The 22,223-nt window shown below is 42.5% G+C and overlaps 1 protein-coding gene and 1 long non-coding RNA gene across 2 annotated transcripts in view; one reads left to right on the top strand and one right to left on the bottom strand.

Moving 5' to 3' along the window:
- Nucleotides 1–3,325: 3,325 nt before the first annotated feature.
- On the bottom strand, nucleotides 3,326–5,398 carry FRAT2 (FRAT regulator of WNT signaling pathway 2). The gene has a single exon (XM_005291667.4). It carries the CDS (start codon nucleotides 5,211–5,213, stop codon nucleotides 4,674–4,676), a length of 540 nt encoding a protein of 179 aa, XP_005291724.2. The 5' UTR covers nucleotides 5,214–5,398; the 3' UTR covers nucleotides 3,326–4,673.
- A 4,613-nt stretch (nucleotides 5,399–10,011) lies between these two features.
- Nucleotides 10,012–22,223, top strand: part of LOC122172661 (uncharacterized) — a 29,649-nt gene continuing 17,437 nt past the window's right edge. Inside the window, exon 1 of the long non-coding RNA XR_010598927.1 lies at nucleotides 10,012–11,745. This is a non-coding gene — a long non-coding RNA (uncharacterized LOC122172661). The remainder of the gene's footprint in view (nucleotides 11,746–22,223) is intronic.

Here is a 22,223-nt window from a genome sequence, read left to right on the forward strand (position 1 = left end):
ATGGGGAGGATGTGATATAGATGGGGTAGAGGAAGGAATGAGGAATATAAAAGCCAGTGATGGTGTTTCGAATAGGATTTAAATTGTGCATTAACCAGCCCATGTTCTTCCTCTCCCTTCTACTGTTTGTCAGACACACTTAAGTCTTGTCATAACATGAGACTGTAAGCACTCAGGACGGTGACCATACCTTTCTGTATACATCTACTATGCTTAGCACAATAGAGACCCACTCCTGATTGAAAGCTCTAGGCACTACTGCAGACTAATCTGAAGGAACGAGAAATGTGGCCAGAGTGGCAGGCAGGGAAGATTATTCTAGCTGCTGAATGTTACTGTCACCTTCTGTCAATCAAGGAGAAAGGTACAATAGAATAAGCAAGATAAAACAATGGTGTGAATGAAGCAGGGTTTTGTCCAAAGAGTCATGAAAACATTTCTCTGCTCCTACAGAGAATTCAGGGGGTAAAAAAACATTGTTTATATTATTAATGTGCAACTATGTGCCATACTAATCCAACAACATTTAAGTGCACAATAAGATACAATAACTCCTTTTCATATTTTTACAAAAATTAAGATCAATATTCACCAGAAATACAGAACCCCAGAAGTGCATAAAAGACTGAACCAGCTCCAAAAACTATTACTATAACACTTGTTAATTACAAATATGTAGATCTTTAATTTGGGCCCTGGAGATCATAACTCATTTGCTGAAAGAACCTGCTTTTCTACCCAGTTTTCCTGCTGATCTGACCAGGAAAAGATGAACCCATTAAAAAACATCAAAACACAGCAACTGGGAAAATTGTAGATACACTAATAAGACTTTTTGGGTACAGTAACAATTCAAAAACATCTAAAGTTGTTGAGACAACTGATTTTATCTTTCAAAATTGAACAAGCCAAGTGTGCTGTGAAGGGCAAAGGCAGTATGGAGTAAATCAAGTTAATTTTTTTTAAAGTGTACCTTAATTGAGCAAAGCATATTTAAAGAAATGTAGGAAACAGTTTATTTCACTGTTTCTACTTTTATGTTTGCACTACTTAGCAAACAATGAAATCGTTCTCGAATAAGTATCACTTTCAGGTTGTTATGCATAGGATAGTACAGCAATGTTTGCACTGCAAGGTAATGTTTTGTGGGGTTTATTAAAATAAACTAGAAAGAGTATAAAATGTGTCAATTGGTCTTACACTACTTAAGTCTTGTTTTCCAGAACCAAAATGATAGACCAAATTTGATGTTTATTTGTGAAAATCATGACGCAAGCTCTATTTTGAATAAGACTTTTCTTAAGACATGTATGGAGGGGAGTGTTAAAAGTTTATTGGCATGTGTTTATTAGGTTCATGTTACAAGTGGTAGAAGCATTGGAGAGAGTTTTGAAAATCATCCAAAATGAATGCCAAAATCCCTTTACACAACACCATCACACACAGTGTACACAATGCTTAACTCAATGAGCCCTTTCCTATCCACAGATCTCCCAGTCCTGCACAAGGAAAGAGTAAAGGTTATTTTAAAAGCAATTTAGAAAGTTAAAAACCAACTAGTCAATGAAATTAACTAGTGTCTTCTCTATATCTCATTTCAATTGCAAGTTTATTAAAATGTATTATTCTAGTAAAACCCTTAGAATGAATGTCTTATTTCTTTCACTGACTATAAAGAACACTTGTAAAGTTAACTGTTCTCATTAATATACACAGATCTGTGTTTGGGTTTTGGAGGGGAAATGTAGAATCTCTGTGCATAAACTGAAGTAATGGAAAATCAGAGGTAAAATCAGTATGGGAATATTTTAGTTGGCCTTTATTTTATACATTCACATATTTAACCAAAGTTACATAAATACTGACACTACATCAGCCAAGTTAGGTAATGTAACAGAGTTACTAAATAGGCCCAGGTAATTAAACTGTTCATTCCAGGATTTAAGTTAACCATTGGCACAGTGGGTGCAACTCTGGTCCTGGAACTATTGGACAAAAATATGAAAATGAATAGATGTAAAGGCACAATGGCAGGTAGTTACATTTGAAAGTCAGATTGTTTTACATCTTAGACTTTTGGGAGTTAAAGAATGAAATAGAAACTTAATTTTAAAATAATTCTTCTGCAGTATTTGTAACCTAAATATTGCAACATTCTGATAAAGCACAAGAACAAAGGTAATAGCAAGTCTGTTTATTCCTAGCTGTTTAAAATGCAAAAGAGTAAACCACAAATTATGAAACTTAAGTTTTAAAATTGTTTCAGATATTAGGAATTAGATATTACAATGTTTTTGAAGTCTGCTCTTACCATGTTCCTTTAAGTTATGTGCTTTGTTATGAAAGATCACATTACATGTCCACAAAGTCTGCTTACAAATTAGAAAAAAGAAGAAAAAGCTGGTAAAAAGCACAGTACATACTGCTTATTTACTACCACCTTAGGACAAAAAACCAAAACCTGAAATTAATACTTCAACTGAACATTAAACACAATTAGGTACTAAAGATTACGTATATCACTCAATGCTAGCACAAAAAAAATATGTCCTGACGTAAGCAGTTTATGGATCAAATTTGACCTTCAAAAAGCATGAACGGTGCAAGTAACTAACTGCTCAGAGGTAAACATCTTCCATTTTCTTTCAAATGGGATTATACCTTCAAAGGAGCTGCTTTTATCCCAATGTAGGTAGGGGAGGGGGAAGAGGGAAAAGGGGAAATTGTTTTCTAGTGTGTGTACAAACCTAATTTTAAAACTCATTTGTTGACTATTTTAAAATGGAATGAGATTACCTACTAACCTAAAACATTCAGAATGGTGTTTTAAAAACTTAATTGGCACAATTGTTTTTGAATAAATCTCCTTAAGTCTGTTCCTACTGAGATGTAGGAGCCTACTACACCTTTTCCCTCTCCATATCTCAGGTTAGTTGTATGCTCTTCTTCCCCAGGAAATAAAGAACATGAATAAATAACCAACTTCATCTTCTTTCCTCCCTCTAACGGGATATACTAGATTGTTAATTTTGTTAAGTGTGATTTGACTTATGAATTCCTGTGGCAAGGTTGAGTCTGCAGGAAAGGATGTCCCGTGGCATAAGAAAGAATGCTGCTTGCGAACAAAGGGGCTCAATTGCATCTCAATGCATTAATAACTGGTGTCCCGCTGCATCAGACTATGCGGATTGTTGTTTTGTCTGCAAAATGGAGATCTCTTAACTGAAAGGGAAATATGATGGGTTATGTATGTTTGTAAGACTGTCCCCACTGCTTAGTTCATATAAAGAGATTTACTTTCCTCGATGTCAATAAGACACAGATCCAAGCTAAAAACAAGACCACATTTATTCAATACAGACATGTTAATTAAGACAAGTCCTGTAAACCAGGAACACAATTCAAACACTCCGTTACGAAGTGTATATATTTTGACAACAGCCGGCATTTTTTCAATCCAGCCATTGAGGTTTTGTTTTGTTTTTTGGAAAAAATAAAAAGTTATTTAGCTACCATAAGTGAACAATGTATCTCGGTCTTCATTCACTCGCACTTCACAATGATCAGTTCAGCGGCTTTCCAATTCTGAGATTCACATTTAAAACCGCTCTGTAGTCACAATGGGAGAAGTGTAAAAAAGAAACCCAGGAGGGGAAAGGAAACACGCACCTCCCAATAAGATATTTTAAACTTATTGCAAATGGCTCCTGTGAGACCACCAGAGACGGACAAATCTACTCCCGTGTAGCGAGAAAGACTCCCAGCCTGGAGCGCCCTGGCAGTGGGAATAGCAGGGCAGGGGTGTGAAGATACAGCCTTCTCTCTTGTCCATCCTCCTAGAAAGAGCCCCCGAGTGCCGGAGCAGTGGCAGTGGTATTAGCAAGAAGGACGGGGACTGGTGGGGTTCTTAGAGAGCTTGCTGTAATATGACCCTGTTTCTGAGAATCCCACTGGTAGGAGGAGCTCTTGGAAAGTAGGGGGGGGGGGGGAGCACAACAACTCGGATCGGGCAACGTGCACGTCCTCAGGAGACTCCCAGCGGTTACAAAACACAGGGCTCGCCCACAGTACAGTCAAAACAAGCTAAGCTAGGGTTACTATCTCCAACCGGCTGGGGAAAACACCACCGTGCGCGCGCTGGGTGAATGCGCCTTTCGGGGACTGCAAGCGGTGACCTTGGGGCAGAGGAATAGGACCCACGAAATTTTAAACCCACTCCACCCCAACCTACCTCCCCGCCGCCCCACACGCGTACCCCTCCCCCTGCCGGGTGCCGCATCTCCCGCTCCCCTCCATGACCCCTTCCTCCAAAACAACGGCAGGTCGGGAATGGCCCAGCGTGGTGGTCCCTTCCCCCGCACCGACACACAGCAGCGAGTTGAGGGGGTCTGCATCTCCGCGGAGCGGGTCACGCTCGATGAAGGTGCGGGGCTCCCTCCTTCCTCCACCCCCATTAGCGACCACTACAGAGACTTACAGCGCCTCGGCGCTAGCACCACGTTTTATACAGAATAGCCTGACCCCGGCCACGGGATCTCACTGTCAATAAAGAGTCTGTTTCAAGTACGGGGGTCGCCCCCTAGATAGATCCGCCGATAGCTGGCCCCTCCCACATGCGATGTCCTGATGTCGGTGCGGAGCTCGGTGCCACGGGATCTCCGCAACCCGCGGGGCTATTGCAGAGGCTGCAGGGCTGCTGCTTCCCCCTCCCCGCTGCCGCCGGTGGTTGCTGTGGCCACGGCCGCCGCCGCCAGCTGCAGGCGCCTGACTGCCTCCTTGATGAGGTTCCCGGAGAGGATGAGCTGCTGCAGGAGCCGGTGCGGATCCTCCTCTTCGCCGGGCGCTTCCCCGGGGCCCGGCCGCTTCCTCCTGTGGGCGGCGCTCCGCAGCCAGCCCCGGCCGCACAGCTGCTTGGCCACTCGCTGGCTATTCTTGCCCGGCCGCTGGGGCTCCGCGGGCTGGTGCGGCTGCAGGGGGGGCGGACCCCGCGGGACCAGGAGGCCGCTGCCGCGGGGGGAGTAGGGCGCGGCGCGGCCCCGGGCGGTGGTGGGCGGCGGGTGCTTGGGGCCGCGGGGGGCCGGTGCCCGCTGGGCGCTTAGCTGCAGCACCTCGCCCAGCTTGGCCACCAGCGCGTCCACGTCCTTGGAGCCCGCCTGCCCCACGGCGACCGAGCGCTCCAGCAGCAGAAAGCGCTCCCCGGGCAGGCAGGGCATCTCGGCCGGCTCCGCGCGCCGCGCCGGTACAAACCCGACTCGCAGCAGCCCGCTGCTGGGCTTGGTTTGTAAACAATGGGTGACGCGAAATCCCGGGCACGTCCCATTGCGCTGAGCGGGGGGAGCGGGCGAGACCACATCGGGGCACGGGGGCCAGCGCGCACACAGAGTCGCCGCGGACGAGTCCCGCACCCTCTTTGGGGCCCCCCAGCAGTCGCCTGTCCAGAGGGTGGCGAGGGGGATGGGCGAGGGTGAGCCCGCCCTCCTCTCCCGACCCGCCTACCCCCGCTTCGCCGTACATGGGCTCGTCCTCTTTCAAACCCCGCACCCAAAGGGATGGGGACGAGCCTCTCTGACCGGTAGGAGGAGCGTGATTTGGGGGGAGGGGTATGAAAGAGTGAGGATGGAGTTGGGAGGGGGATGTGAGGGAAGCTGAGCGGCCTGGCTGAGCGGGGGGGGTAGAGCTGGCGCGGGACGCCCCTGACTGTATTGGGGGGATGCAGGGGTGCTCATGGCTGCGTGCCGCGGGAGGGGGCGCAGCGGGGACGGGAACTGTTTCTTTAGGTATGTTTGCGTGGTGCCTGCTGGCACAAGGTTTCAGTGGGGGTCTGTAGGCATGTCGGCAATACAGCGTGTGTGCGCGGAATGTAATTCTGGCCCCTGCTTTCATTGTAGCTGCTGGAGCGTTTAGCAGTAATGGGGAGTGGTAGAAGAACAGGGTGCATGAAGGCATCTAGAAATTAAGATTATTTTTTAATCGCCACTCTCAGTGAAACATGTGACTGGATTAAAAATAGTTATGCCCTGGAAATTTTAAACTCTATTACTTATGGTACTGGGAGTGTTTTTAAACCCAATAACCTTGTACATTATTGTTGCCTTCCTTTCCTTTATCCAGTCTACACCAGGTAGAACTACATTAACCATGCTCATCTGACAGTTACAGCTAACACATATCAGCATATCCATACAGCAGCGTATTTTCTAGCATAATTATATCAACCATGTTGGCTGTCCGCCCCGGTCACATTGACAACTGTGTTTGAATCAGTGCATTCTGGGGAAAGCTGGGCAGCTCTCCCTTAATGCTACAGCTACTAATGCCAGGGAAAAAAGCGGTGATTTTCATTTAGTGCTGTGCACTTTAGGATCTCCAAGACTTGGGAAAGGGGAAACAGACAGTCCAGCTACGATTATGATTATGGTACCATCTACCAACAAATTTGTGTTAGAAGCTGATTACAAATCATATTATGTTGCAGCCTTGCTGTGAAGCAAGAGTGAAATATGATACATACACGCTATTAAGAGCCATATATGTAAACCCTGATGTGTATAGCCACAAACTACTGTCTGTGGCTAAGAGTTTGTCTCCATCCAGATTTTTTACAGCTATAACTATATTGGTTTAAAACTAAAGCAATACCACCCCTAGTATTAGGGTTGCCAGCTTTCTAATTGCAGAAAACGGAACTCTCTTGCCTGCCCCTTCCCCAAGGCCCTGCCCCTGTCATTCCCCTTTTCTGAGGCCCTGCCCCCCACTCACTCCATGTTGGGGGGGGGGGGTTCTGGGCTGAGTCAGGGGTGTGGGAGGGAGTATGGTCTCTGGGCTGGGGGTGTGGGCTTCATGGTGGGGTTAGGGAGGAGGGATGTGAAGTGCAGGAGGGGACTCTGGGCTGGGGCCGAGGGGTTTGGAGTATGAGAGGGGGCTCAGGGCTGGGGCAGGAGTTTGGGGTGTGGGAGAGGGTGAGGGCTCCAGCTGGGGATGTGGGCTCTGGGGCGGGGTTGGGGATGAGGGGTTTAGGTTTTGGGGGGGTGCTCTGGGCTGGGGGATGGGGCCAAGGGGTTTGGAATGTGGGAGAAGGCTCTGGGCTGAGGCAGGTGGTTGGGGTGCAGGAGGCGGTCAGGTTCTGGGAGGAAGATTGGGTGTGGGAGGGAACTCAGGGCTGGGGCAGGAGAGGGGAGGGGTGCAGGCTCCAGGCAGTGCTAGTCTCGGGTGACTCCCAGGAAGCAGCAATCTGTCCCTCCGGCTCCTATGTGCTGCCCCTTGCCCATAGGCGCCGCTCCCGCAGCTCCCATTGGCTGCAGTTCCATCCCCACCCCCATCTTATTCTAATCCTCTTTCTTATACGGTATTGCATCTGTCACAATCATATCTAAGCACTTATGAGGTTCTTGGGATCTACATTTAAAAATGTACTTTCTGGACTTCAAAAAAATTCATATTAGGGGCCTGATCTTGCATATGCTTACTTACATAAGTGACTTCATTTATGGTAGTAGTTCAGTTGAAGCCAATGGGGCTACTTGCACAAGTACAGTTACTTGCATAACTGTTATTAGGATCTAGTCCTAGTTAAAAGTAAATATTTGTGCATAGGGGAGAGAATGCCTGTGAATGCTTATGAGCTACTTTCACTTACTTAAACTGAAAGTGTGCCTATGTGTCTCTCTCAAATGTGGAGATTATGGCAGTGACGTGATTTATATCAAGTTCTCAAATGTCATTTTAAACATTTAGAATTTTGTAAGGTGAATCTTAAATGCTTGTGAAAAATTCCATATTGACAGCCATTTGTCCACAGAACATCAGCAAAATGCCTCACCGCTGTGCCTCAACCTTTGCTTGGAGAAACTGTCCCCCCACCCCACCCCCGCAGCAGTTCAGTCTCCATGCCCATTCTAATCCTTTGCTTCTCTGCACAGATTGGCAACAAAGAGTAGTCAGTCATGATGCTGTGTGTGTGAGAGAGAAAGAGAGATGTGGGTGGCTGTCATATGGGAACTTCCCTGAGCGCTCCAAGTCATTTATCAAAAGCCATTGGCAAAAATATGTCTCTACTGAGCCAGGCGAGGTTAGGTGAACTAGAAGTGAAAGATACTGTATGTAGTTACACTATTTATTAATATATTATGTATTAATGCTTTATTATCACCACCACAGTAATATCTACAGGCCCCAATGAAGATGGGGACCCCAATGTGCTAGGTATTGTACAAACATGTAAGATACATGCTCTTCCCTGCCCCCAAAATCTTACAATCTAAAAAAGACTTCTAGTATTAATAACTATGCACCATTGTTTCAAATGAAAAGAATGTAAAGAGTCCATATATGCATTACCTGGATATTCTGATTTAGGTCTATAATAGGAGCACTTTTCTAGTATAGGCCTCTTAGTTCTGTAGCTATGCTGACATAACCCCCTGATGTAGATGTGGCTAAGTTGACAGAAGAATTCTTCAGTTGACCTAGCTACCACTGCTCAGGGACATTGATTACCTATAATAGTGGAAAATCTCTTCATTTGCTGTAGCAAGTGTCTATGCTACAGCTTTACCATGGCACGGCTGTAGCTCCATAACATAGACATGGCCTGAGTTTACGTTGTGTGCAGTGAGGTCCATATACCTCATCCATTACTGTAGTATTCTGACCTCTCTTCACAAAAAGAAGAGCAAAAATCTTTCGAAAATGAAAGTTTTAGTTCTGGAATAGAGAGTAAAACCCATATCACATCTCTAGATACACTCTATATCAGGGGTGGGCAAACTTTTTGGCCGGAGGGCCACATCTGGGATTAGAAATTGTATGGTGGGCCATGACTGTTGATACAATTGGGATTGGAGTGCAGGAGGGGGTGAGGGCTCTGGCTGGAGGTGCAGGCTCCTGGGTGGGGCTGGGGATGAGGAGTTTGTGGTGTAGGAGGGTGATCTGGGCTGGGACTGAGGGGTTCAGAGGGCAGGAGGGGGATCAGAGCTGGGGCTGGGGGTTTGGTGCAGGAAGGGGTACAGGCTCCGGCTGGGGGTGCGGGTTCTTGGGTGGGGCTGGGGAGTTTGGGATGCAGGAGGGCGTTCCGGGCTGGGATCAAGGGGTTTGAAGGGCATGAGGGAGATCAGGGATGGGGCAGGGGGTTGGGGCATGGGGAGAGGCTCAGGGATGCAGGCTCTGGGCGGTGCTTACCTCAAGCGGTTCCTGGAAGCAGCGGCATGTCCCTTCTCCGGCTCCTACGGAGAGGCACGGTTAGGTGGCTCTACATGCTGCCCCATCCGCAGGCACCGCCCCTGCAGCTCCCATTGGAGCACTGGAGGGGGCCATTGGAGTGGGGCCATTGGAGCGCGTAGGAGCCAGAGGGGGGCCATGCGGCTGCTTCCAGGAGCCACGTGGAGGGGCCCCCGACCCTGCTCCTTGGCTAGAGTGCTGGAGCGGGGCAAGCCCCAGACCCTGCTCCCCAGCAGGAGCTCAAGGACCGGCTTAAAACGGCTAGTTTGCCAACCCGGGCTGTATATCATTACAATTTGTGGATTTTCCATGCACATAGATTCCTATTGTTCTTGGCCATAAGGAAAAGTTTAATTATGTTTTAAATTTCACTTTGCTCATGCTGGCAGATTAGCTGTCTGTCACTTAGACCTTACAATGCCAAGCAGAGCAATGCCTAAATACCTTTAAAAATCTGTGCCTTTTATTCCAAATTAAAGTGGTCTTAATTCAGTTTAGTTTAATTTATTTTGAAAGTGAATTGGCTAAATCAAATTAAGGACACTTCAGTTGTGAATGAGAGCATCTACAAGGGGGTTTAATGCAATTTAACTAATCCACACCCAATTCGATTTAAACATTCCTGAGGGTCCCCATGAAGACAAGCTCTTAGTGACTTGCCCTACATCATGTAAAATGTCTATACAGCACCTGGGCGCCTGCCTCCCAGCTCAGATCCACAGACTCATGTTATTGGGGCTTGCAGTAGTGCTCTAAAAATAGCTGCATAGACTTGTGGCTCAGGCTCTGAAGTCCACCCCCACCGCTTCAGAGCCCAAGCCGCAACATCTGCACAGCTATTTTTAGATCACTAGTGCAAGACCCATTAACACAAGTCTGTGGAGCCAGACTGGGAGGCTCACTCCCAGATCCAGTGTAGACCTACCCAGAGGAAGTCTGTAGCTCAGCTGGGAATTGAACCCACATTTCCTGAGGCCAAGAATAGTGTCTCAACCACAACACTATCTCTCTCCCCGGCACAGATAAACTACAGAGTTTTTTTAAACAAGGTATCGGATGCTGATAAGAACATCTGCACCCTGTCTACACTATAGCATCCACCATTGTCACCAGTGGAAATGAATTTTGAGACATTGTTTTCTCTTGTAGATAAGGCCTTATCGGGTTCCCATAATAACGTTAAGCAAATTAACATAAAGAATATGCAAGATGGGGAGAGTATCTTCCAAAAATAAACATAAGGGCTAATGGTGAACATAGAGCTATCAATAATACAGCTGTGCACACAAAATCTTTGACAAGTTACAACATGGTAGTTAAAAAGATTTTCCTAACAGGTAAGTTGACAGTGGAGTTGGCTGATGGGTGGATGCTTTTTTTGCCCTGACACTGATAAATTTCTTTGTCCCAGTTCAGAGATTATCAGAAATTACCAAAACTAGTGGTCATCCAAGCCATTCTGTTAAAAAGATGCCATAACTGCAAACAGCAGTTGCCTCATGGCTTTATATTTATTACTGTTCCTCATCTCTTCCTTTTAGAACTGGACCTTTTATTTATGTATATGTTTAAATTTTGAAAGAACAGCTTTTTCTTATATTTTAATTTGTTTCTATTATTTGATTTAATTTCCAGAGCCCTCTGGCTGGGGCTGGAGGAGGGGGGATAGCTCAGTGGTTTGAGCATTGGCCTGCTAAACCCAGGGTTGTGAGTTTAATCCTTGAGGGGGCCACTTAGGAATCCAGGGCAAAATCAGTACTTGGTCCTGCTAGTAAAGATAGGGGGCTGGACTCAATGACATATCAAGGTCCCTTCCAGTTCTAGGAAATAGGATATCTCCATTAATTATTATATGTAAATAATACTTTTATTAATTATGTGGCAAGCTCTAAATTTTGTCTTTTAGTCGATCATAATTATGTAGGCTAATGATCTGTCAGTTCTCAGGGACACATTTCATGTCAGAGTATAAAGGCCAATCACATGCCTTATCTTCTTTGTTGATCCTAAAGAAGCAAGCATAGGTTGTGATTTCTGAGCTTTACACCTAGTTAGTGCAAACAACAAAAAGTCAAGTCACTTTGAAGCCCTTGTAAACCTATGTAAACTCAGGTATAGAAGTGGAAGCCCTTTTATCACACATGTGGACATGCATGTTTGTGTGTACAAACACGAAACTATCGTGAAAATAATAACTCATCATAAGGGAACTGAGTAATTATACTTGAAATTTCCAATGCCATAGATCATCTAGTTACAATAATTGTACATGGCTTTGAAAATGTAGAGAGCCATTTAATTTCTTAGCTGGATTAAAAATAAATTGACCCATCTTTTCGTGCCCATTTGCTCATGTTTCAGAAGCTTTGTCATATGTACAGCACTTAGATATTATATATAATGCTCCTCTTCTTCTTAACAATAGATGTCAAATAATGGTGCTTGTGCAAACTAAGCTCATCTCCTATACATGCTTTATGTTGTGCATTTCAGAATGGGTAGAGGCCAGAATGCCAGAACAAGAATAAGGTACTTTTAGATTTTCTAACAATTGTTTTACTAACCTGCACCTATAATAGAATTCTAAAAACAAAAAAACTTTGCTTTAAAAAACAACTAAGGTTGCTAAATGACATCCATGTGTTTGCCTATCACAAAACTTACAAAATCCAAGCACATTAAAGCAAGGAAATGAATAATTAAGGACATCACAGGTTTTACACAGCTCAAAAATATAAATACATTGTCCAAAACTTTAAACAGTGATTTTGGATGCCCAACTTGAGACACCTTAAAGGGACCTGATTGGGCACCCAGAAATTGAGGTACTCAAAAATATTAGTTACTTTTGAAAATTTAGGCTTGTATTCTTAAATACAAAAGCATATTTCATCACAACATCAGAATCTGCTCATATCCAGAGATTTTGTTTCTTTGAAGTATTGTTTTGTTAACTTGATTTTGGTATTTAAGGGATTGTAATGGGGTCAGCTGTCTCCTGAGCAGCCCCTCGTCACCAAAGATCACTCTGTAGCAACCTGCCTCTGTTTCCTCCTCTTCAGGACTCCTTAGACGCCACACATTTTTTTCTGTGGTCAAAGTAACCCTCCTTGGGGTCATGGTTTATTCACAGAAAATAAAACTCAAAATCCCAAATGAAGATCTAACAAACATCTCTTTTCTTACTCCCAATCCTTTCTGCCTGGAGAGTTCTGCAGTCTTTCCCCTGCTTGCTCAGGGTCTCTCCTGCTCTAGCAAGCTACTCCCTGTCTTTTCTAGCTCTAGTCTTGGGCCAGGTCTACACTAAAAAGTTTGGTCGACTCAACTGCGTTGCTCTGGGGTGTGAAAAATCCATCCCCTGAGTGACATAGTTAAGATGACTAGCCCCCATCAACCTAGTTATGTCTCTTGGAGGGCGAGGGGATGGATTAACTACAGTGATGGTATAGTGAACATCTACACTGATGCACTACAGTGGTGCAGCTGTAGTGGTTTAAGTATAGACCTCGCATTTGTTCCAAATCCTCTGCTGGAGTCTGCTCTCATTGAGCATCATCCCATGGCAGCTTCCAGGTGCTCTTTATGGGAGAAAGCACCCGATCCCACTCCGCTGTGCCTTTTTTAGTAATCAGGGTTGGCTAGCCCCAGGCCCTCCAGCTCTTCAAGGGCAAGCCACCCTTTTACAGGATTACAGTACTGTTAATTGGAAGGGCAATCAGTTATCAATTTATGAGTTGACAGTAGATTTTTTTTATTTTTGGTAAAAGTATTTTAATTGCTGGTTGTATGTGTAAGCCCCAATTGCCGAGTCGCTTTGGTTCTGTTTCTAGCATCCACCAGATCAAGACTCCTTGCATTCTGGTCATTTGTGCCTTCCATACTCCCGAGGACAAGCCTCTCCTCTCCCTCTCTGGGGACTCAGTTATCAGAATCTTCCCTCACTGCCAAGAGAAACCCCAAAAATGGATCCCTTAATGCCAAAACCCCTTCCATCTGCCCTTAACTCATCTACTGAGCTGCTAAAATTCTCCCACAACCTGTAACAACCAAAGGGTTGGATAGGTTTCCTTTTACAGCGCATCAGCCCTAACCTTACTCAGCTACAGGGATTGCTTCAGATCAGCTTGTGAAACTTCCTGTTTAGCAAGGATTGTCAAGGTGCTTTGCACAACGTTCCCAGCCCCTGCTAACCTAGGAGAGAAACCAGGACTGGAAACAGAACTTTCAGATCTTTCAGTGATGGACTAAACCACAAGTCAACCAGGTTTCCTACATGTCATTTGTTTACTCAAATAATTGAATCACTTGCAGCTGTCCTTAAAAGTCAGGATAAAAACTGTTTACAGTGATATCATATACAAAGTGATGGGCTGTTGTGGTGCATCTTGTGTGATTTTGTAGGTTTTCCATAAAACTTTATTAATGTTCTCTTTAGGTCCTGGCTTGTCATGTATTGAAATATAGAAATAGGACCAAGTAGAGATTAAAACTAAATATTGAAGGACAAAAATCCCACAGATTTTTTCTGAAATCTCTGATAAAATACTCCAGATTTAAGAGAAAATTCCATTTACATTTTGTCAGAATTCCCTGACAAGTTACCCACACTTCCAATTGTACCTTTACTTAATAATTGTTAAGCAGACATTTCCCCTGTTAAATCAAGCCTATCGATAATGAATACATTAGGACCACCACAATCAATATACAAGCATGTAGTGATGATGAGCAACATGTCTTTCTCAGCATTTAGGTTAAAAATCTTTTAATTGTAATGAGAAAAGACTTGTTTCAAGTTGTATACCAAGGATCTGATCCAACTACCCGTAATCAATGGGACTTGGATAAGGCTGCAAGCTTTCTCCATTTAAATCCCTCCTCAAAACACTCTTTCAGCATAATCCACCATACAAAGAAGAACGTTATTAAAAAAAATTACACCACTTGGGATCTGATTATCATCAGGTACATCCTGTTGCTGAACTGTGTTTTCTAATTTAGTGTATGAACCTGCTCTCGCTGGAACCTACAGAAGCACGAGCAGGCCATTGGATTGTAAGCTCTTTGGAGCTGCTGTTACATTTACAGAGCTAGCTGCACCTCTGTCCCCTTTGGGTCTCTCTGAGTGCATCACCTCAGGTGTCAGGCCTTGGGTCTTCATCTCTCCTGGGCTGAATTCTGTAGTTCTCCCCTCTTAGACCAGGCCCTGGGCTACTGTACCATGTTTGTCAACCATCCTTATTCAGCAGGTCCAAGTGGGTTTGGCACCTGTGGTTCTTCTCTTCAGGAGTGTTTGACCTGTGGTATCCATTGACAAAACAGCCTTCTTCAAACCAAAGTATTTTCTATTTAAAAGTAGGAATAAAGCAGTAGAGAAGAAAAAGATAGACATCTGTCTGTCTTTCTTACTACCCCCTTACCTAGGCCGGCCTAGCTTCTATCAGACACCTCCAGTGTATGGCTTGTGTGTCAGTTGGTTTCCCCACAAAACTACCCCCCTTTGACAGAGCCCCTTTTTAAACTGCTATAGTTCTTTTGATCTTCTTGTGTTTCCAGGTCTTTTCCTGTCTGGCAGGAAATTGTCTCTTAATAATCCTTAAGTGTTCACAGAGAAGTGGCTTATCTTGAGTGATTCTTTGCCCTTTCTGCTTATTTTTCCTTACCACCCTCTAATAAACCAAACCAATATACTCATACATTAAAAAGCCCAATAACCAGCTCAACATACAGTATTAATAAATTACAGAGCCATTCCACTTCCACCACTGCAACCAAGTCTTTCTCTGTGTTTTGAGCAGAGCTAATCTCACTGTTAGCATGTAATAATCATTCTTTTAACTTCAGAGGAATTGTCTTTTCTGTGCTTTTACAGCATCCCGCACTGAATGGGGCCTTTGGGCACTATCATAATATAAATATTTATGACTAATAGCAAGTAGATCATGGTACTTATCCTCTTCCGGGATGCATAATCTCTGGACTGTTGGCAACTGAGCTTCTGCAGAATACTGACTGAAACACTGCTCAGCTGGGTCCTATGTAGAGATCTGAAGTGCTATAGGAACTAGAATCAGGTTCCAGTTCTTCCTATTGTGCTTTCACAATAGCTATAAATAAATGTACTCTCTCGGAGAGATTAATTCTTTTGGAATAATCCTGTATCCTGTTCCTTCTTGTTAGTGTCATTAAAATTAAGAGCAACAAAATAAAAAAACCCATCACCACTGATAAAACCGTCTCACTATTTTATAATTGAACAGCATCTTTTCTGTTCCTCTGAAGGATCCACTCAGTAACCTCTCTTCCCATCAGGAAGGAGCAGTTAACTGCTGTTCCCAACTGCCACAGAACACTGATGCCAACACTTCATCCTTTTTTGCTGCTAAAAGGACATGATTATTGCAATGGAGGTGGCTCCACAATTAAGGCTCAGTTGAGTTTTTCATTTAAAGCAGAGATTCAATTTCTTTGTTTTGTTAAAACAAAACAAAAACACAGCACACCTTCCCCAAACTTACAGCACTTACTCTTTGAGGACAGAATTAGTTTTCTGAGAATTTACAAGTAATCCATTAATTTATGTATTTATTTTGAGGTAGCTTCAATCCAGGCCCTTGCTAATTGTTGTACAATCACATACAGTTCCTGCCTCCACTGTCTGTCTTCACTGCAGAGGTAACTGGATTGAGCCTAAACTCGAAGAAGAGATGCCACTCTGCAAAATAACACTCAGCTTGCTGCCTGCACAATTGGTGCTTTACTCACTTGCACATGCTGCTAAAACTTATGAGGGTCTATTCCATGGTTCTTAGTGCTGCAATAAACCGAGCCACTCTGATTTATTTCCCGTTGAACTGTGGGAAAATTTGTGGGGGAATTCTGTAATGACATTGGAGGACTAATAGCACTCAAGTGTTTCTACCTGAGTTCACACTACAGAGTGGTTTTGTGAGCAGGTGATGAATTTTGCTCACTCAAGTTTTAGCCTATAATCTCTCTTGGACTAACTAACAAGAATTAAAGGCACCATCACACTCTAGTTAAGGGTTTTTGTGTATGGATTGGACTCAAGTTAGGGACAACACTTGAATTATAACTCAAGTTAACTTTGCAGTGAAGACAAGCCCAAAGAGTTGACAATCTAAGGCCCTGTTTGCAAAATGTAGTGAAAACATATTAAAAAATGGGTCTGTTAACACAGTTCTATATCCACAATGCAGAGGACCCTAAAGGTTAACACATCTAAGACAATTTGTCCAACACAAAAACTCCCAGCTTCAGTTAACAAACCAATTAATTGAACATTCAATATTATTAGCCTTCATTATAATCTTCCCCTGAAAGCATACACTAGATCACATCTTCAATGGCTAAGTCATCACTTAAGTTATGTATGATCAGCAGCATGAGTCCATATATTTCAGAAGTTTTTCTTATTTGCACTTCTCACAAATTTACCTGCACAATCAATGTTAAAAGAGATCTTTTTAAAGTTAGGTTTTAACTGAATGCTGCACTTTGGGAGGAAAATTCCTCCCCCAATTTAGCCAGTATTTTACTGTTGTCCCACTATGGTGGTATTTACAACTTTCACTTACCATGTAGTTTATTATGTTCTCAGGTGGGGCTCAGTGTGGTAGTATGTACCAGACCCTGCAGATAAATTTCCTGTAAACAAGCACAATACCTTTGGGAGTGGAGGGGGCCAGAAGTGGAGTCCCAGACAGACTGGCAGAGGGTTTGACCTTTGTGTGACCTGCAGTCTCCCTTGACATTAAAACCTAAGTGTAGTGCAAAGCAAAAATTTAAGAAACAATAGGAACAATCCCTACAGCAATTCCACATTTGTGATTATTCTCCCCCTCCCAGCCATCCCTCCCTCTGTTCATATTTATGCAGATTTTTATTGCACGTGGGTGTTGCTCAGTCTGGCACAGCAATTGCTGGTACACTTGAAAAGGAATTTCATTATGAAAAATAAAATGTTAATGATGATAACGATGAAGATTTGCTTGCTATGGGGATTCCAATATGCACTCTTATTATCACATCATTCAACTACTGAAGTCTCCATTCTGTGCTCATTGATGTAGCTACAGCTGAACGAGGTGAAATATTACATTGAAGACTGCTTTTCTTGAAGTGAACCTAAACTGCTCTTCTTACATAAAATCATCCTGGTATGAAAGAACCATGTGACCACAAGAACCCTGAGGAAAAACTCTTCTAAGGCATCAAAAACAGAAGACGACTGATAATTCCATCTCTCCTAACAGCAAAACCTTTAACAATAGTAAACTGAAGTGAGTGATCACATGAATATTTTCTATTCCAAAATACCTCAACTTTGAGAGAGTTGCAGGGTTGTTTTTATTACTCATGAGTAATTCTTGTTGGAAGAAGTCGGTCAGTATTAGAAGAACCTGCCTCTAGCATACCAGCCAGGGTCTGATTGGGTCATACTCCTGGAATTATCTAGGAACAACTAATGCCTGAAATTCCCCTGTGGTTATTCATTTTGACAAAGACATGATGATGGCAGCCAAAACAGTAGCTTCTGTTTTTACTGTAGAAAATATTGTGATGGGGACCCAATTAATACACAATAACCCTGGCATGGCTAAACACAACTATGATTATTTTATTTATTTAATGTTTGTAGATGACACCCTAATTGGCATGGTTCCACGTTGCAGTGTAGACTCAAACTGTAAACATGCTCATCCACAAATATGGTAAAAACACAATTGTTACTATTTAACATTTGTATAAAGCTCCTTTGCAAAACTGAGCCATGCACAGCTGTTTCAAGCAGGAATCAAACCGTGTTCTGGCCCTTTTCTTAGATCACACTACAATCCTTCAAAATCCAAGGCTTTAATCATCATTTGGGAAGAGTTGAAATTCAATCCCATCTAATACTTGAGACCAAACTATGTTTTAACCATCTCAGAAGCCAACAATGAGGTAACCAGGTCTTCCAAAATGGTACATACATGGAGCCATAAGTGCTGGTATTAGATTTGAGATAATGTAAAGAAAGATGCACAATAACATGTAATACAATTAATTTGTAAATCAGAGCATCCTACATTCAAAGAATCGCAAAAGAGGAAGACTATAGGGACATTCCTTTACAGAACTGGGAGTAATGAGTATCGGATAGGCAGAAAAGGAAAACTACATACAGAGGTGGAGTCCAAGGCTTTCTTGTTATTATGGCAACTGTGAAGGAGTTCGCTCCTTGCAGGTGCTCCTCCTAGTGGCTGGATCTGGAAATTAGCTCTCACTTCATCTGGCGCCCTCTTCCTTTGGTTGCTTGTGCTGTGGCCTCTCTTCCTCACCATGACTTGAGGTGCTCCCACTTCATAACTCAGCCCTCCGACTAGGTCACTATGTAGTCCTCCCACTTCTGGAATAATAAAGTCCTACTGGACAAGCTGTCCAGATGATGCTTTGGACAGCCTTCCATTCCACTCCCAGATCTTGCACCACTTCCCAATGGCTGGTAGGGGAACTCGGGACTCCTCACTACTCCAGGTTCCAGCCCAGGGACTCTATGCTCAGTCTCAGACCCTGTTGCTGTTTGCCTGGGCGCCTTCCTACCCCACCTCTCTAACTCCTTGCCTAGCTCTGTGATTACCCCCGGAACTTCCTCCACTCCCATCACACCCATCACAATAACACAGTTAGGTCCCTTCCATGCTACAGATTTTAACTGTGTGGTAGGCTTAGTTGTATTTGTTGTGTAGATGAAGCTTAAAAGAAAGCAAGTTTATTTAATCCAAAATAAGTGTCCACATACAGATTTACACCAGAACAACTAAAGATTATTACAACCGATTTAGTTATTTTGGCTCAAATCTGTAGATGCACCCTTTTTAAAAAAAAAAAAAGCTGGGCTTCCGATGTAATCACAGGACTTGAGGAGTTGATAGTGAAGGTATGGGTCTCTCCTGGCCAACAGATCTCTGTTACGAACACTATTAGGGAATAGTAGTTATGTTGGCTCTCTCGGGGTGGAGAACCTTGACCAAATATTTTGAAATGTAAAACAAGGATGTGGGAAGGTTCAGATAAATTCTGACTTTTTAATTAACAAGTTCTCCTAGCCTTAGCAGTTTTGAATTGCATGGCTCATGCTGCATGTATTGAGAGACCACTGGTTACCAGGACTGTGAAATATGGGTAACACCAAAACTGTTAGATGAAGGACACGAAGAAGACTATTAGAAAAACTACAGAGAGGAAGAGAAAGTTTCCCATATACAGTGTATGTATTTCCTAGTTGCTATAATGTGATAAAAAACCAGAAATGATGCTGTTTGCCCTCTGAACTGATTTTATATATATATTGCTGCCTGGAGCTGCTGTTGGGAGCAATAAAAAAGGCTGCTGTAATGTTAGGCTGTCTGTCTTCAACTAAAATCAGGAGTTGCAGTTATATAATTATCTGAAATGAGATGTTGAAAAACTGCAGCTGTCTCATACATACTCAGCAACATTACTGAGTCTCAAGCACACTTTCATAGCCATGCATACATACACAGGTTTCCAATACGTCATTTAAGACACACTGCATTTTATAGCATGGTTTGTGTAATTGTTTCACTTTGCTTTACGGTATAATTTCATATATAACAATCCATAAATAAATAACATTTTATGGATAGGTGAATAATCTAATACAGCTCACCACCTTCAGTATGTCAGTCAGATCTACTCTTCCAGTGCTAACAGGACATACAAAAGAAATTTTACTCTATCATTGAAAATTCATCTAATTCTGTATTCAGCTTTGAATGTTTCCCACGTGTCTTTGAGTGACAGTCCATCTTTTGATGTTCATATTTGCCATCTGGATACATAAACTTTGTTCCATAGTAGAATTATAAGAAGGTGCAAATAAACCCACAGGATTACAATATTTTTTAAAAAATGATCCCAAGCAAATGTAGCTGTAAATGATATAGAATAATGCAATTTTTATTTACGTCTAATGGCATAGATATCCATTTTTTAAATAAGACAGGTGATTTTCAAAGGGACACTCTCAACTTAAAAATCACACTTCTCCTTGAAATCTTTTTGCTACTATTGCTGCAAGTAAAACTATTATTATAGCTGAAGGAAATTAGAGAAAAATATTTTCTCTATTTTTTTAGTTTGTTTACTTTATGCATGTAATAGCATATTATGTATAATCAGTTTCACTATTTATCCAGCACTGTTAGTAGTTAGTCAGTTTTCCCTGTTTGTATGGGTCTTCTATGGAGCAACAGAGGAGAAAAATATTTGAACAAAATAGGAAAATGTGCCTGTAAACTTACAGCAAGGCAGAGAATATTAGAGGAGGAGTGGTACCCAATACTACTTTTAACTATTTTTTTTAATTGACTGGATCTCAAATTGCTGGATCCCTTTTAAGTTTTTAATTTAAAGTTGAACTGAAAAGATTTTGTGACACTACTAAATAAAAATATTTAAGATCCCAAATCAGTAACCAAATACATGAATAGACATATGTGTGTATTTATATATTTAACCAGACAATGTTTTGACTTCATTTATTAATGTGTAAAACAATCTGAGATCCTTAGATGAAAATGTGCAATTATTAATTACTATTGTTATTTTATTTATTTATTATACCTTCCTGCTAATATTTGAGTTCAGGGTTCTGTGTTTCCCTATGCCCAGCTATACGTGGTAGATAGCATCACAAGCAAGTGTAACAATGTAAAGGATGTAGCTTCTTGCTGCTCTGCACTAAGTGTTGCTTATGCCATCAGCTATTGCAGGGTAAACACTAAATATGAAACACAGATCTTGGCAGGTAAAAAGCATTCTCATTAAAGTTTAAAGCATCAGATCATTAAAACTTCATAATTCCCATACTGTAAAACACTTGAATGTATAGTCATGTAAAACAGAACCAGATCCAAACATTGATTCAAACTTGGAAAGCAATTAATAATCATTCCCCAGAAATGTATGAATGTTCTTTCCAGTTATTTATGTTGCTGTGAGTTGGGCAGGGACATACACAGTAGTCAGATTTGCATTCATCTGCTGTTATGTCACTGGGAGAGGTACTGTCTTTTGCCTTTAGCATTTCTCTGCATACTCATTGCCCTTTGTAAGATGATCTCAGCCTCACTGGGTCATATTATAATTTATTACTAACAATCCCTCTGTGAGTTCTTTTCTGGTAGTCAGTAGTCAGTCTGGAATCCATTTTCTGCATGCTGATGACTTGTGCTGTTTTCTTATTTGTCAGTGAGATCATACAGTGAGGACTTATATCTTTTCAGTGTTTTGTTACTTTAGAAAATCATTTTCTCAGCAAATCAGGTGCCAGTTGCTTTCGTATAAATCAGTAAATTCTCCTTAGAAGATACTCAGAAATCTTGCATGTAGGGAAGATGGATTGGATGAACTTCCATGAAAGTTTAATATCCAGGGCTTAGTTCTCTGCTGCTTGCACCTTGACCCTTCATTTATACCCCTCCTAAGTGAATGGAAAACAGACTAAATCAGAATGTGCAGGCAGCTTTAATTCTGTCACTTCCTCACTTTTGAGTACTGCTTAACTTTCCAACCTTAAAATTCTTTTAAGGTTGGTTGGTTTTCTTTTTTTTTTCATGTACCTTCAAATTCATCTCCCTTAATTATCTAAAATTGTAGACATGCTTTAAGGGCGTCTCTGTGTACACATTTTAACTAGGGCAGAGGTCAGCTGAGTTGCAGCCAGGTTCTGTGGGCTTGTCTTCTCTATGGGCTAAATCGGCACTGCTGCGATCGATGCAGTAGCATCAATTTAGTGGGTCTGGTGAAGACACGATAAGTCGATGGGAGAGTGCTCTCCCGTTGACATAGCGTGGTGTAGACACCGCATTAAGTTGATGTAAACTATGTCGATTTAAGTTATGTAAGTTACGTAACTTAAGTTGTATAACTTACATCAACTTAATCCTCTAGTGTAGACAAGGCCGTGTGACTCAGTT

This window comes from Chrysemys picta, chromosome 2 (genome assembly GCF_011386835.1).
Source record: "Chrysemys picta bellii isolate R12L10 chromosome 2, ASM1138683v2, whole genome shotgun sequence".
NCBI classification, from domain to species: domain Eukaryota; kingdom Metazoa; phylum Chordata; order Testudines; family Emydidae; genus Chrysemys; species Chrysemys picta.